The sequence below is a fragment of the Lathamus discolor genome, chromosome 3 (genome assembly GCF_037157495.1).
Source record: "Lathamus discolor isolate bLatDis1 chromosome 3, bLatDis1.hap1, whole genome shotgun sequence".
NCBI classification, from domain to species: Eukaryota; Metazoa; Chordata; class Aves; order Psittaciformes; family Psittacidae; genus Lathamus; species Lathamus discolor.
The window spans coordinates 19,405,312-19,421,851 of record NC_088886.1 but is presented as its reverse complement, the minus strand read 5'-3'; the positions used below and the strand labels follow the sequence as shown (position 1 = coordinate 19,421,851).

The 16,540-nt window shown below is 39.3% G+C and overlaps 1 protein-coding gene across 3 annotated transcripts in view; it reads left to right on the top strand.

The window, feature by feature from the left end:
- The window catches only part of PLA2G4A (phospholipase A2 group IVA), an 82,604-nt gene that overhangs the window by 27,462 nt on the left and 38,602 nt on the right, over nt 1–16,540 (top strand). For all 3 annotated transcript variants that reach the window (XM_065673850.1, XM_065673848.1, XM_065673849.1), the window contains 3 exons: nt 9,221–9,369; nt 11,958–12,071; nt 15,853–15,890. In XM_065673850.1, the coding sequence (XP_065529922.1) occupies nt 9,221–9,369; nt 11,958–12,071; nt 15,853–15,890 (301 nt within the window). The remainder of the gene's footprint in view (nt 1–9,220; nt 9,370–11,957; nt 12,072–15,852; nt 15,891–16,540) is intronic.

Sequence of the window (16,540 nt, the reverse complement as noted above, 5' to 3'; positions counted from 1 at the left end):
TCTATTTTTCTCCCATTATACTGGTTTTCAAAGCAATTGCTGACATCTACAAAGGAAACCAGTTGTATGACTCTACTCTTAGTGATTGCTAATCTTGTTTAATCCTGCTTTGGACTTGCAGCTTTCATTTGCTTCATCTACTTTTGATGCTATAATAATAATAAACAGTCTGATTCTGGGCACTTTAAGGAAAAAAAGTATTTTCTTGAAAATAAAAACTTTTAAACTTTGGATAGCTAATGGCACTAGTACTCAGCTGCTATCCCAGTTTCTTTCCACCCAGTTGGAATTAAGGATGTGTTTCCTTAGTTAGGTTGCTCAGATAAACAAGTTACAGTACTGGGAGCAGTCCAGTCAACAAAGCTCAACCCAGATTGCAAAACTTGCTAACAGAGATGGAAAACAGCTCCTGTAAGTAGCTTTTGGCACAATTAGCTTTTACTGCCGCAAGCAGCAATAGATGTCCCCTCCAAAGTCAAGGAAGACATCCTTCTGCTGGGGCAGTGTTGCTGACATGCTTCCTATTTGCCTTCTGCCTTCTCCAAAGGAAACTAGGAACTGTGGCATTGCATAGGGCAGGTATGCACGTTTCCCTGCCTGCAGCACCAGCTTGGCCCTGGCTGTAGGATCTGCTTTAGCATTGGTGGAGCAAGAGAGGAGGTGATGCCTAGTGCAGCTCCAGTCCCTCCACTGGCCTTTGTCCTGGAGTTGTGCTCATCATGAGCCATAGGTCTTAATGTTGTCGCTGGCTTATTTTAAGGCATACTCACAGTAGTCTTAAGTGCAGTTTAGGCATATATATGAGGTAGCTGAAAGGGAAGAAATTGGAGATTTGCCTGTTTTTATTGGAGCAGGGACACAAGAGTTTGTGTTACAGCAGCTCATTCAGGATTAATCCAGCTGTTCTCTTTATCACAGCTGGCCAGTCTTGTACCCTAACTTGCTACAGTATACCTGAACTGTACTGAACTGAACTGTTGATATGTTATCAGATAATGCTCTTCCTGCAAGGCCCTGGAGGAAAGCAAGCCACACTCCTCCCCTTTGCCAGCTTAGCAGGCTGGAAAATGTAGGTCAGAGGTGGCCAATCTTTCAACTCCTGCAGGCTGCACATGCAGATCTTCATGCTGCCAGGAGCTGTAAGATGTACTGAATGCTTTACAGAGAAATGTTCCCATTTGAACCCATGCTGCTCCAGTCTGTGCTAGGGTGGCCTGGGTGGGTATCAGAGTCCCAGGTTGACCGAGCTCTGTTGGCCTCAGCAACCCATTTTGATTTGACTCTTCCTGACAGCCCTTGTACTAGCCCTGCTGTTGGTCATGTTCTGTAGTGGTCCATCACCAAACATAGCAGCTGACTGTGGCTGTAGAGCCATAGGCTTGTAATGAAGCAGTTCTGTGAGGTGAAGGTTTTGTGGGAAACAAACTCCTGTTCCACAGTGAAACAACTGGTCCAGAAAATGCTGCTCTTCCCAGTTGCAAAAATATCTTTTCAATAAGAGCCAAATTCTGTCTCTGAATACTTACCATGTAGTTATTGAGGCAGGGACTGTCTGTAAAACATTAGTGCAAACTTGTTTTCAAGTTTCAAGAGGAAGTTTTCAAGAGGAAGGCTCTTCTGTTAACTCTGTTGCACTGCAATAACATTAAAGCAATTCTACTGGCTTAGACCAAGGGTCCATGTTGCCTGATACTCTGAAGAACCTTCTTGTCTCTCTGCTTGAGGCTCTTGCCATGCAGTGACCAACTGTATCCCCAGGAGAATGGCACTTGATGGTGACTGGAATCTGGTTTTGTTTCATGTGCTATCATGTCTCCAGGTAGAACTTTGTGGTGGGGCTCTTCTCCAGAGAGTTGTGGACACCAGTTTCTCTAGTTTGAGCCTTTCTCTGCCTCCATTTAGGATGGGCTCCCTCCTTTTATTCCATTTGTCTTCTGTAACAGTTTGATTTCCTCCTGTTTCTTTCCTTTTCCCTCTCATCCCCCTTCCCAGGGTTGGGCCAATGCCTGGTCCTAAGGGAGAATCAGGAACAGCATCAGTTATAGTCAGATGCAAAGGAAAACTATTGTGAGCATGTGGTATTTTCCTCTGATAGTCTCCAAGCACTCAGCCGTCTTCAGTACGGGACTCCCTGAGCTGGATGTGCTTGTGATGTAACTAGTAGCCCTCACTGAGGTTTTCTTGCATTAACTTCACTGCTTTTGCATGAATCCACATAAATCTTCTCATCCACAGCTCCTTTGATGACAAGAGGTTACGCAGGTGCTGTCTAAAATTTGTTTTGAAATTGGTTTGGTTTGGTTGTGTGGTTTTTTGGTTTTGGCTTTTTTGTTTGTTTGGTTTGGTTTGTTTTTTCTTTAAGTGTGATTTGAAGCATCTTCTGGTTACTGCCTTGCATTTGCAGGATGCTAACTGTCCCACATATTACTCTGTATCAAAGGAAAATTCTTACTAATAAATAAATGCTTTCATTTATGTATTTCTAACTGAATGTGTTCTGAAAGGGAAGAGGGAAAAAAAAAGCATCAGTTTTCCTCATCTTTACTGTAGAGAGGAACACTTTTTTGTAAAGTCTGGTAGTAGAAAACTATGCTTTATCAAATCACCCAGCTGACAGTGTTACAGGACACTTGAAATACAGGGAATGTCTGCTTAATGCTAGGTTGTGCTGTGCTTATTAGGACAGATTAACTCACATGCACAACCATCCCTTTCCCTTTATGAACATTGATATCCATGCGCTGTTCTGACTCAGTGCTTCACAATCCACTCTTCAGGCCTGTAAATTAAATGCCTGTAATAACTGACTGAGCAGTGAGGCTGGGGCAGAAATAATTCCCAGGTGTCATTTCATGGTTTGGTTTCCTGTAATCACTTGCAGTAGCAATGATGATGGTTTTACGAAGACATGATGTTTACATAGTGAACCTGAGCCTATACTTATCTTCTGTTCTGCCCAGTTAGGACAGCTCCAGGTTTTTAAAATGTTTCTGATGATTGCCTGAATTAAAAAGTCAAGGGAAGGACCTCTTCTCACTCAAAGGCTCCCAGGCTGTACTTCAGCAGTATAGTAAATCAAGCTCTAGGGCTGCTGCTAGAGGACTAGAACCTCTGAAACCTCATGATACCAAACAGCTCCAGTATAAACTTGTTCTGTGGCTTCAGGAAGCATTGCCAGTTTAAATTTGTGTTAGTGGACTTCATGCCAGACTAAGAATAATCTATACTCCATCGACTAACATAAATCTGGAATAAAAGTCATATTGTGGGTTATGACTAATTTACTAGGAATGTGATGATACACCTAAACCTACTCTAGATCAGTTTATCACTGCCCAGATCTGGCATTACTGTGGACCCACAGTCATAGCTGAACTGAGCAGCCACTCCACTTGCTCCTTCTCTCCTGCTTGTGTCTTTGTTGGCACAGTGAGACTTTTCACAAGTAAAATACCAACAGTTTTAAGAACTAGGCATTTAAATTAATTAAAACCATCCAAACAAAACCAGCCCGAAATCCAAACCTCTTAGATTTTGGCATGCTACTAGAAAAGCTGATTTTTCTCTGGGATATGGCAAACTAATGTTTCAGTCACTTTTCACTGCTGTCTGTCTGTCTGCAAAGGGACTGTACAGATAATCTACAGAAGTGAGTAATTTTTTTTTATCTTGGCACTTCTACAGATTTGTTTGGAACCTATGAAGGGTTCAGCTGATTTACTTGTTTGGTTTTTTTATTTCCTTTCAAGTCTGGATCAGTGAAACTGCTAGTGGCGTCCCACCCCAGTAAACGGGGTGGTGTTGCAGTGCCAGAGCTGGGAGGTCATTTCTTTTCCTTCACTTAAGTAACATGGGAGATGAAAAGCAACATAACAAAAGGCACTAATAATCTCTCATACATATGTTATGCAATCGCAGGATTTCTCATAGCATAGCTGCTGCTTTGGGAGCTGCCTTACTTTACTTGTAATCACCTTCCACTCTTGACATCTCACATTGCATCATCCTCTTTGCAAAATCTCTCTTGAAGGCCAAAAGCCCTAGCATTCTCTGTAGTACATTAACCACAGGCAGCAAATAACCTGTCTCCTCTTCCTTGGGATCCCCTACTGGTGATCTCTATGTGTACTCCTGGGTATATTTGGTTCCCTGTGGCTTTCTGGCACGGGAGGCCAGAACTGATAGTGGACTCATCTCTGTGAAAATGGAAATTCAGAACAAATCGAAAAAGACAGATTGAAAGTTTGGCCTTGTTGCTGCAGTGTCTTATGGTATTGAATTGGGGGCTTGTGATTGTGCAGCTGCGTCAGTTTTTAATGTAAAAATTATCTAAGGGTGTGATGGGATGCTTTTGTATGTGGCAGCCTGACACAGCCAGTTCTGCTCCTGACATTCCCAGGCTCCGCCTCTTCAGGCTGAAGGGCTACTTGGTTTCCAAAATCACACCACCAGCCTCCACAGCAAAGACTCTACATACTTCTTTGTTGTCTATGAATTGGCAGGGAGGGTATGCCAAGCTGATGTCCTATGCTGAGCACCTAGCAGCCTAATCAAACTGTTTACCATCCCATCTTATGGCCAGGTAGCACTGCTGGCTGCTGTGTGGAGGACCTTGCAGCTCTGCCTTATTTTCCGTTCCTCCTTGCTTGTCTGATACTGAATTAATTAATATGTTACTGGTGCCCGTGTTTTCTCCTGAACACGGGAGACATCATTTTTTAGGCCCTTGATTTACGTTGTGATTTAAGCCCAGACAGAAACTAAGCACTACGCAGCTGCTCACTCACTCCCCACTACTCCCCAGTGGGATGGGGAGGAGAATCGAAAAAAAAAAAAGTAAAAAACAGTGGCTTGAGATAAGAACAGTTTAATAACTGAAATGAAATTATCTGCAAGTACTGTTTATAATAATTCCTTTTAAAAAAACCTAGAAAATCACATTGATCTGGGAAAACCCATGATTTTAAAATCTATTACATTTTCACCTAACTATGATAGAGAGACCGTATTTCCATGCCATGCTGTGAAGCATATTGTCCGGTGAGTCCCATAGAATTCACTATTTGAATAAAAATTATTATTTAACTTACAATAATTAGTTATTATTTTTAAATACACATCAAAAGTACGTTTCTTGCCTAGGAAGAGACTCACATAGCTCGTGCTATACTGGTTTCCTGGGGTAGTTACTAGTTAATGTTCAACCCACTGGAAACGCCTTTGTGCTCCCTGCTTTGGGTTTCTGTAGGGAAACAGTAGGTTTGATAGCTTCTTTAAAATACAGAGAAGCCCTGTGCTGCACAGCCAGCTCGGGTCCCCTTCCCCAGCCAGAACTACTTGTGAGTGGCATAGCTGGCATTCTTTAGCTTCCTTCCCCTCAGAGGAGAGGGTGGTAGTTCAGCAATTCCCATTGTTAGCTCAGCCTCAGTCAAGCCTCTCAGCTGCATGTAACTTTGTGCTAAACCAGTTAGACAGTAAGTAGTGTAATTGTGTAGTAAGTGTGTAGTACAGTAAGCTAAAGAAAAACGGTGGGAAGTAGATAAAGGTGGTTGTTTGGGATCTTGGAAGCTATTATGAATGGGGTTGCACTTCATGGTGGAGGATGTTGGTTAACCAGAAAGCAAAAAACTCCAATGAATGAAACTAACATAGTTCTTTAAGGAAGTTCTGCCATGTATTTGCTGGAATGTACCTTTAATTGTATAAGCATGGTACTTGGAGATCATAGATCCAAAATATCTGGATCCAGATTTACTTGCTATGATGGTGATGTGTATATTAACTGAAATGAAAGTACATAAAATTTTCTTTAATATCCATCATGATCACGAGTGTTTACGGTGTGCTCATAAAAAAAAAAAAAAAGCAGTCTTGTGGTACAGATTTTTTTTTCCAGCAAGCCAGATTTTGGAATACTTCAAGAACTTTGTATTTCTTTCAAATTTTGATGGACAAATGAGGTAAATTTTAATATTTGGTGGTAGCAGCTTCATCCTTGGTATTTTATATTCAAATATGCTTTCTGTTGTTTCTTTATGTCTTTTATGCTATTGAAGTACTTGAAATTGAAATGACTGAAATATTAATTATATGTCTGAAATACTAATTATATTACTGTGGGGGCCTAATGACAGTCATGTCAACAAGTTAGTAACATAAGATCAAATGGTTTCCATTATAGAAAATTTTACAGGTTTCTTTAATATAGAGATTGCTTAAAGCATTACTTATTTTTAATGTGAAAATTATTTATCGTAATTATTGTCCACTGTTAGTTTAACTTCATGATTCATAATGTAATTTAAAGATATATTGCTGTAATAATTACTTAACCAGGAGATATGTTAAACAAGGAAAAGTCACTGAATACTTACTTCCTACCTCTCAGACATTTCTTAATCCAGTGTGTTTAAAAATATCAGTTTAGATACTGACTCTGCTTTTGTTATTGGATACCTGTGTTCAACTCTTGGAGATCTTATGGATGCTATAAATCTTACAAAAGGGTTATTATGAACATCTTGTTAATTACCTTTATAATTCATTGAGGTATAAACTGCTAATTACAGGACTCTTACTTCCATTGGCATCAGTGTTGAAATTCTTAATTTTATTTTTTTCCTGTAATGGTGGGGTTTCAGATACACTTGTTCATATTAGTTTTTTTCTTGAGAAACACTTATGGAGTCTGATCCCTCTATTCCACAGCATTATCTATGCCCTTATGAAGGAAGCTCTTTGACAGTAGAAGTGTGACATTTTAGTTGCATGTACATGTTGAGGCACTTACTTTAAATAGTCAAAGAATGCCCTGAAGTCAGGAATATGGAATCATATCATACAGTCATTGTCTTACGGTAGCGCATTGTCTTACGGTAGTGCATGTGTCCATTTGCAAATCTTCCAAGTTTTCCACTTGCAAACCTTCCAGATTTTAGCTACATTACAAAGTTGAGGTGCACTGCATATAGCTAGCCCACAAATTATGGAGGAGTCATGCAAGAATGCTTGTGCAAAGAATAATCCAGAGCTGTATCAAAACTCCATTTACTTCAGAAGTGTCCTGAGGAAGAAGTATCAAATCTTATAAGTTGCTTCTTTTTGAGTCAGTGGTTGGTATTTCAAGTAGGATGCTAAAATGAAAGAGCGGTTCCACAACCACAAAAACATTTCATAAAGATGCTTCCTTTTAAAATCAAAATACAGATAACAGCAGTGATTAAGCTACTTTTCTCTTACATTTTCAGATAAGATTTTTTGAAAAGCATACCTGGCAAATCAACCAGCAAAAATCCAAACAGGAATAAATACATCCACGCAAAAGGATACATACTCTGCCTGTTTTATCTGCCTTTGATAGCTTTAATGTTTTCAAATACATTAAGTGAACACTTTTGTATTACTTGTCAGATTGCTGGTAGCTAGTTTTTGGTCCCTAACCAATAATGATGAAAAAGATTTTGATTAATTTAGTATAGCTTATAGCAATATCTTAATCAGAGCACAGTCTTCCAGTAGGAAGTTATAAAAGAATAGATTTTAATTTTCATAATTGAAAATAGCACAGAATAAACTTTCAAACATGAAAGGACAGATTAATTCTTTGCCTCAGGTTAAAAACAATGAATGCAGAGAGCGAGGGGGCAGCTTGGCAATAGGAAGTTGCGAAGAGTGATTTTTCTAGGTTTAGTTGTTCCATGCCTTGGGTTTAGTTTCTGTTTGAATACTTACTTGGAGTCTGTCAGATAGGAAGTCAGTAATGGTGTCTGTATGCCAGCTGTGCAGTGATATGGGGTTTCCACATGCTTCAGGATTTTGAGTACAGATAGGAAACAGTTCGCTTTTTGTGTTTAAAAGTTAAAAAAAGGTTTTTGTAACTTATATTTAGGGCTGATCACATAATCACATAAACAGTTGAATGGAAAGGGAGGTATTGATGTTTTGGCCAGAGCACTGTTCAGCACCAGTATTTTGGTTAAAACCCAAGCTTTTGTAGGCATGTTCTGTCTGTTGGCAGAGCAAGCCTGTAGTGCTATTTGCCAAAGTAGCACTCAATATCCAGACTTAACAGATGAGATCTTGTCAATTCTGATTTCAGAAGATACTCTGTTTAGATTCAAGGGGCCTTGATTCACTTCATTCTGGCACAATTTTGTGTAGTAATTCAAGGGAATTAATGTATTCCGTTAAAATTGGCAATTAGTTATGTCTGCAAGTGGGAAACAGATTTAAATAGCACTTGAGGGTTGATCTCCCTGTTCCCCTGGCTTTAAATAAGAGACAAGATCAAACATAAATTCTTAGTAGCTAATAAGGATTGCTGTTTAAAGGCTTTCCACACTGATTCCCAACTTCAAATAGCTACTTGTTAATTATGCAGGTAACAGTGTGACCTGCCAGATTGTAGCGGTTAGCTAAGCCCCACAGATAGTGGAGCAAAGTCTAGAAGTCCCTAAGAAATTTTGTGGAGTGTTGTAGCAGTCCAAGGAAACTCTCACACAGTGAAATCTTTAAATCACAAAGTCATACACACAAAATTTTAATTGAGGGAGCCCAAGTCTAGGAGAAGGTTTGTTTAATGTCTCTGAAGTTTCCCTAGCTAGAAGAATACTTAATTCAAAGCCCTTGCTTGTTATTCTGCGTCTCCAGAGATATTTGAAGTACTTTGTGGGCAAGTTCAGTATCTTTTATGTTTGGTGATGGCATCAGAAGGCACATTAGGTCTGTCTGATGTTCCCCACTAGAATTTCTGGGAGGCCAAGTTTTGCTTCCATTCTGCCCTGATACACATACAGAACCTCCTGAGTGGTTTCAGACCTCCATTTTTGTTATTGTTTCTTTTCCAAAATACAGTTGATTCCTATTTGAAAGGTCAGACGTTTTTGGTTTGCTCTTTTCCTCTTTCTCCCAGCTGAAATGAGTTATTAAAAATAATTTCCACTAACTGGTAGAAACATATATATTTCAATAAGCTTGAATCAGTCCAGCACCATTTTGTTTGTTAAGGGCTTTTTTCCTCCCCTTTAAAGCCATGATGTCTCTTTCTTTTGGGGAGATGGTTAATATAATTTTATCATCCATGTAATTGTATTTGTTATATTTATAGTTGAATATTTTATGTCATAGACCATGAGGTGATCTGTCATTTTGTGTAGTTGCATTCATTATTACAACCCAAACTTGAGTTATACCTAACTTGAACATGTGTTTTGCTGTGTAGTTGACACTCCAGATCCTTATGTGGAGCTGTTCATCCCATCCGCCCCTGACTGCAGGAAGAGAACAAAACATTTCAATAATGATGTGAATCCCATGTGGAACGAGACCTTTGAGTTCATTTTGGATCCTAATCAAGAGAATGTTCTTGAGGTAAATGACATGGCTGAGTTGCGTCTTTGAAAATGGAAATCGAACAAAGTCTGGAAGATTAACATAACAGTAGCTTGTAGTGCATGGCATTTGTTGTCTCAAGATTACAACTTTTTTAAAACATTAAAGGCTGATTTTTGCCTATAGGCATGGTGTAAGAAAGAGGTGTTGTATAAACTATTCAAGGAGTAGCCTTGAGAGTCATTATAAGATATACCTCTGAGTCATTTCTTGGACTGCTCCTGAGGGCTAGTAACGTCGTATTCTTTACATCAGCCATAAATTATTTTCTCCCTGCTTCCTACACTGATTCAACTATTAAGGACAGCAAATAGGTGGGGGTAAAGTCAAGTCTCTGCTCATTCCCTGCTTCTCCCTAAGGAGACAGAAAGCAGAAGCATGATTCTGCTGTCTCCTCTATGCCTGGAGCCAAGGGCTGAGTAGCCCACCCAGTGATGTTTTGGGTACTCTTACTTCAATCGTTTCAGTTTTGTCTGATAAAAACTTTTGTAAATTCTAACAGAAGTCCTGGGGCAAGCTGTTTTACCTGTCTATTTGCAGATCTTGTGCTTCTTTGGAAGATCTGCAGGAGCAGCTGGCTAAATAGTTGATGTGATCTATCGTAGCTCTCATGAACCTCAAAAGATGAGCAGAATGGTAAACTGAGGAATAGCAAATAATACTTAAAATACAGTCCCTTGGGTTTTCTGGCATTATATAAAGACTGGATCTGAGTCTGCTTGCAGTTACATTTAGCAGCTTCACTAGTAATGTATGAATTTCTTGAGTACAAAATTTGGTCCAAGGATTTTTAAAGGATAAATTTTAAAATCACAGACAACAGTGGCCAATGGCTTATCTGCTGCCTTCTTGAGAACACTACTACCTCTTATACTCTTATCTCTATGTATTCTGCTGTGAAGAGGCTGAGGTGCTGGCAAGCCATTAATTTCTTAACTGCTATGTGATCTCAGATATTTTTGACCACGTGGAGACCTGACTCATTTGGTTCCTTCTGTGGTAACAATGTACTAGCTCACTTGTCACCAGGGTGGGAAACCCCATCTCTTGTGATTTAGCTAACATTTTATGAGGTATTTCTCAGGTTTTATCATGGTTTTATGCAGTCATTATGAAAATTTTATGAGCTGGCACACTGCTGATTTCCAGCGCAGTATGGCCACAGCATGCTGCCAGGTTCTGCAAGGCTCATCTCCCCACCCTAAACCTCTTTGTGAATTCCTAAGCTCAGACAGACTCCACAATCCTCAACTCTTCGCATTATTTTAATCTAAATCTTTAACTCCATCCCAAGTACAGTTTTGACTCTGAAATGTCAGATGCTCCTCAAAATCCCATTAAGAAGTTATTGCTATTGGTTTTAAAAGATAGCCCTCATAGATTGCAGCATGGGCATAAGGTTCTACAAGGAAACAGAAGAATGTAGATGCTATTAACATCGTCCAGAAAAGTTGTGGCTGCCCTGTCCCTGGAAGTGTTTGAGGCCAGGTTGAATAGGGCTTTGAGTAACTTGATCTAGTGGAAGGTCTCTTCCAACCCAAACTATTTTATGATCCTATGAAAATAATGAGTTCTGTGCTAAAATACAGTTCATTGTTTCAAAGGGTTGCTTGTGGCACAGGATGAAGAAGATTCTTTACAGCTGAGAAGAGGCTGAACCCAGATGTAGGAACTAGTTATTCAAGTGATTGTATCTTTATTCTATTTGTTTTATGCAAAAGATATGGCCCAAACCACAAACATATTTTAGAAGACACAATTCTACCAAGTGGAAAAAAAATTGTAAGCCAAATGAATTTGCAGAACTTACTTGATACAAATCATCTAAACAGTAACTTGAAATTCTTTCTGAATATTTCACTTGAGAACTTGGAAGGCTGTCACTGAGAAAAAAACTGCTATATGTAGATCCACATGAATTAAAATAGAAGCAGTGAACAATCTTCTGCGGTATCCACATACATCTTTGGGTAGTATTGCATTTTGAAAAGGTATATGCTCTGACATGGAGAATATGAGAAGAGACTTGAAGATCTGGCTGGATACAGAGAAAATCTTTGTGTAATTTGGAATGCTGTGCATTTTTCCAAATCATTGCTATAAAGATCTAGGTCTGTAGATACAAAGCTAAGATGTATGGATTCCATCTCCACAGAAAAGTTGCTGTATGTTTTTGGCATATCACAGTTAAAACTGTAAGTTTCTCCGTAAAGAAGTTCTGATAACTGGAAATTTGAAGTAATTGTGTATTTTATATGTCAGTTTTGAAGTTATTATGTCTGCTTAGAAAGATAGTGAGATTTGCTGACAGGAAGATGCTCAAATAAAAAACCTTTCATAAATGGTATTGTCATACTCATGCAATTGAATGCCTTGAAGGTGCTACCTACACTATACATGAGCATATCCTGTTTTAAAAGAACACGTCTATTGGCACTCTGTGTTGACTTGGTTGGGTTAGACCTATTCCTTTTCTGTAATTTTTTTCCATATTACTTTCGACATAGACTATGGAACTTACAAGGGATTTATCAAAGTAAAATTGAATGCCCATGTGTCTTTTCTAGGTTACTTTAATGGATGCCAACTATGTTATGGATGAGACTCTTGGCACATCCACATTTCCTATATCTTCTTTGAAACTGGGAGAGAAAAAAGAGGTCCAGTTAACTTTCAATGATGTAAGTTGCAACATTCATAGCTTTGCCTGTATTGGTGCAGTTTTGAACATGATGGACATTTCTTGAAAAAACACCTGAACTGAGAGACCTAAACTGTTGTGTAAACCAGGATGTATGACAGGATGTGTCACGCTGTAGTCTTTTATCAGGTGTCTGAATTTTATCTGTGCCACATTCTTGTTAGATAAACCTTCTTCACAAATCACTAGAGGATGGTGCTTATAAAGACAAAGTAATGCGTCCTCATGACTCTCACTGTCTGATCTTGCTCAAGTATTCCCGTTGTCATTTTGTTGAATCATAAGAAAAGCATTTGGCCTACTCTTGATGCTTGTCAAATGTACATCTTCCTAGATGAAAGGAAATCAATGACTATTTCTGATCCCATCAGACTACCTGTTTTCTTAATATAGAGCTAAGTTTTGAATTCAAGAAGGGATTGGAGAATATCATAGCAGCGATGAAGTTGGTGGCCTTTCAGTCAGGAAATAGCTGAATATCTAGGGGCATGGGAGGGAGTATCTCAGGTGAGGACTTGTTCTCTGCACACCCTGTTTTGAAGCTTTACTGTATTTATGTTCTTACAGTCCTGATGAGAGGAGAATTAAAAAAAAAAAAGTGTCACTGAATGCCTTAGTGTCCCTGTTGAGAGAATCCTCTAGAAAAGTCTAGTTTCAGACTTTTGCTTGCTAAATCAGTTTCTGCACGATTTGATTCAATTTAGTTTAACAGTCTTTGACTGACCATTGAGGGGTTACACAAGTTTGCTGGTCAGTATGTTGCTTGTACTACTGATGTCTGTGGGTTCTGGAAAGCTAGCAGAGATTATTTTATTATTATATGTTTCCCTTTCAATAAATGGTTTGTTATAACCCAGCCCTGGTTAACATGCAATAATACATTTTTTGGATTATTCTCTTTAAACATATGTACAAAACAGATAGACTCAGTTTAACGGTTATTGTTTGCTTGCATGTGCCTCCTGGAAACTGTTGTTAAAGCTATGTGTAATTGAGCTTGTTCTGCTCATATTAGTATATCATCATTTATCGGAGTAACACATCACAGGCCATTATGAACATACCCCTCATACCTTGTCTGATGGAAGGTGTTTCTGCCTGTGGCAGGGGTGCTGGGGACTAGATGACCTTTAAGGTCCCTTCCAACCCAAACCAATCTATGATTCTATGATATACGTATATATATTGTATGCCCATAATATGCCGAATCATAGAATGATTCAGTTTGGAAAGGATCTTAAGATCACATGGTTCCAACCCCCCTGCCTTGGACAGGGACACCTCACACTAACCCACGTCACCAAAGGCTCTGTCCAGCCTTGGACACCACCAGGGATGGAGCATTTACCACTTCTCTGAGCAACCTGTTCCAGTGCCTCACCACCCCCACAGTAAAGAACTTCTTCCTTATATCCAATCTAAACTTTCTGTTTAAGTTTTAACCTGTTACCCCTTGTCCTATTACTACCATCCCTAATGAAGAGTCCCTCCCCAGCATCCTTGTATGCCCCCTTCAGATACTGGAAGTCTGCTATGAGGTCTCCACGCAGTTTCTCTTCTCCAGTCTGACCAGCCCCAACTTTCTCAGCCTGTCTTCGTATGGGAGGTGCTCCAGTCTCCTGATCATCCTCGTGGCCCTCCTCTGGACTTGCTCCAACAGCTTCATGTCCTTCATATGTTGGGGACACCAGAACTGTGTATACTGTCTGCATTTCTGTTATGGGCTATGGTTTATTATATGATCAGAAGTCATGATTTGTGACTGCTCTGCTGTTTTCCATGTGATATAGCTTTAAAAATGCGGTTACAGCAAATAACTGGATAAGACCTTTTTATTGGAAATCATGTTGTTTCCTGACTGAGCATTGGAGTAGGTCACCTTCCCAGGAGATATTCAAGAGCTGTCTGACACAACCCTGAGCAATGTGCTCTTATCGATGACCCTGCTTGAGCGGGGAGATTGGACTAGATGACACCCAGTGGTCCCTTCCTACCTCAACCATTCCTTGATTCTGTGATATGTAAGATATAGCAATTAATTAGGGAAGTTGGAGTTTTGCCACAGTATGGGCTGACTGCAGTTGCCTGGTTCTGCTAGGCACAGGGTGAGGTAGAGAGACAGAGCTGAAGAATAAATTTTGAGAGCTCAGTTTACAAAGCTCATGCCAATAATATGGGGCATTGCCATGTTGCAGATATGCTGTAACTTCTCATCAGCACTAAGCAAAGCTTGGTAGGGAATGTAGAATGGGATAAAAATTCAGTAAAAAAAACCAAATACACTGAAATTTATAAGCACATAGTGAGGGAACACTAAGTCAGGTTGAGCCCAATGCAGACAATTTGTATACACAACATGTATTCCTGAAATTTGTGTGGCAGTCTGCATAAGGTATAGAAAATAGCATGCTGGTTCCCTATTGGAATGTTTCACTTGAAGGGTTTATTTAATACTCTGTGTGTACATTTTTTTTTTCAACCATTGGATCACTGCATGATTTCTGAAGTGCTTTCTAAATTAGTAATATCAGGTGCTAGAATAATGTAATTGCCACCCTGTCTTTGAAGTATTTCCATAAATGACTCTTCCCTCTGTTTCTTCATGTTCTCCTTTTGTTATTTCTCTGCCTTTTCCTTTTTCCACCATGCTGTTAATTCACTACCTCGTTTACCATTTCCATTCCAGAGAGCAGTAGCAGAGTGCCAGGTTTACCTGGCCTGTTGGCAGGTTTGTGAGATGTGGGAGGCCAGAGGCAGCTTTGCAATTCTATATCCTTAACTATTCTGTTTAAGTGTCAAGCAAATGTTCAGCCTGAGGTGTTCTAGCTCCATTCCTAGTGATCACATACCACAAACAAGGAGGATATTCCTCTTATAGCTACAGGCAGTAAAACAAGACACTGTGTGTGAGTCTGTTACACTCCTAGAAGGTTGTACCATTGTGTCGATGGCCATTGCCTGTGAGAGAGCTTCTGGAGATGAAAATGCCTGTCCATTCTGTCTTAGTTCTAGCAGCCTCCTACTCCTGGGTTTTGCCTAAATGCACTTGGTGGTTTAACCGTATTTTTTTTATAACCTTTGCCTGCAGACAGCCCCTTAAATTGCTCTATGAAAGGCAGAGGAGATCAACCCATAGCTTATGGGTCAGGGGGATCTGTGTGGTCTGCAAGTGAAATCATTTTGTAGTGGCATTTATTAGTTTACTTGCGTCTTTAAGAAACCTGAAAGAAATCACTCTTCCTGATTGATAATTTATTATATTAAACTGCAGAAAGACACTTGGTGGCTCATATGGAACACAGAGAATTCATTCCTTTACAAATCTTCATGCCAGATAGAAGTTGAGTATGAAGTTTACCCAGTGAACAGGGAAGCAAGTGGCAGATAGACTGTGGCTGGTGGTAGAAACAAAGGATCATAAGTGTGTGAAGACAGTTAGATCCCTTCAGGCCAAAGGTGAATAGAACTGTCAAAAACTGATTGTCAGTGGAAGAAAGCCAAAACAATGGGATTTGATGAATGTAAGTCAGGACCTAGCAGCATTTTTGACTGTATTCAGTGTTAGTGGTGGATTTTAGAATCACATTGTGTGCTGTAAAAAAATTAAATAAAAAGAAACTCATTCACGTATTTTAGAAATGTCCTCCTTTTTAGAAAAATGGTCTCAATAAAAATCCTAACAGTAGTAGTTTCTGTTCCTGGTGTGTTGGTGTTTTTACCTCTGTGAGTGGTGTAACCATATTTAAATATTTCTTGTTTAGGTCACAGAAATGACTTTGGAATTGTCTCTTGAAGTATGGTAAGTGTCTCAATTAAAAAAAAAAAAAAAAAAGAGAGCAAAAAATACATTAGCAGCAAATGTATTTTCTTATTTTACTCCATTAGAATTTTCTTAAAATCATGTCAGGTAGACTACAAAGCTTCTTGTCTTAACACAGAAATACCATGTACTGTAATAAGGAGATTTTAAAATTGGAGGTTATTTTCACATTTTAATTCTATCGTTGACTTAAATACCATTACTTGTACTAACAACTGTGTCCTTTCCAAATATTTGCAGGAACAAGGCCATCATATATGAATTTCTTGTCCTGCTTTATGTTAAGTGCTTTCATTTTCAAGGGCCTTTTCATAGAATAGTTAGGGTTGGAAAGGACCTCAAGATCATCTAGTTCCAACCCCCCCGCCATGGGCAGGGACACCTCACATTGCTTCTAGGCAGTCTTTTCCCACCCTTTTCTTAATCCTATTATTTCATTACATAATTTTTATTTATTTTTTTAATCTGGAGAATTATTTTCTGTGACTAAATAGATCCATTCCACTGTTTTCATAAAGGACTATTAAAACTGCTGCCTTGTAACTAACATGTCAAAGTATCCACAGACATTTTTGCCACATCTTTGTGAATATGGGAATGTCAATGAGGTGGATGGGTAGCAGGATGAG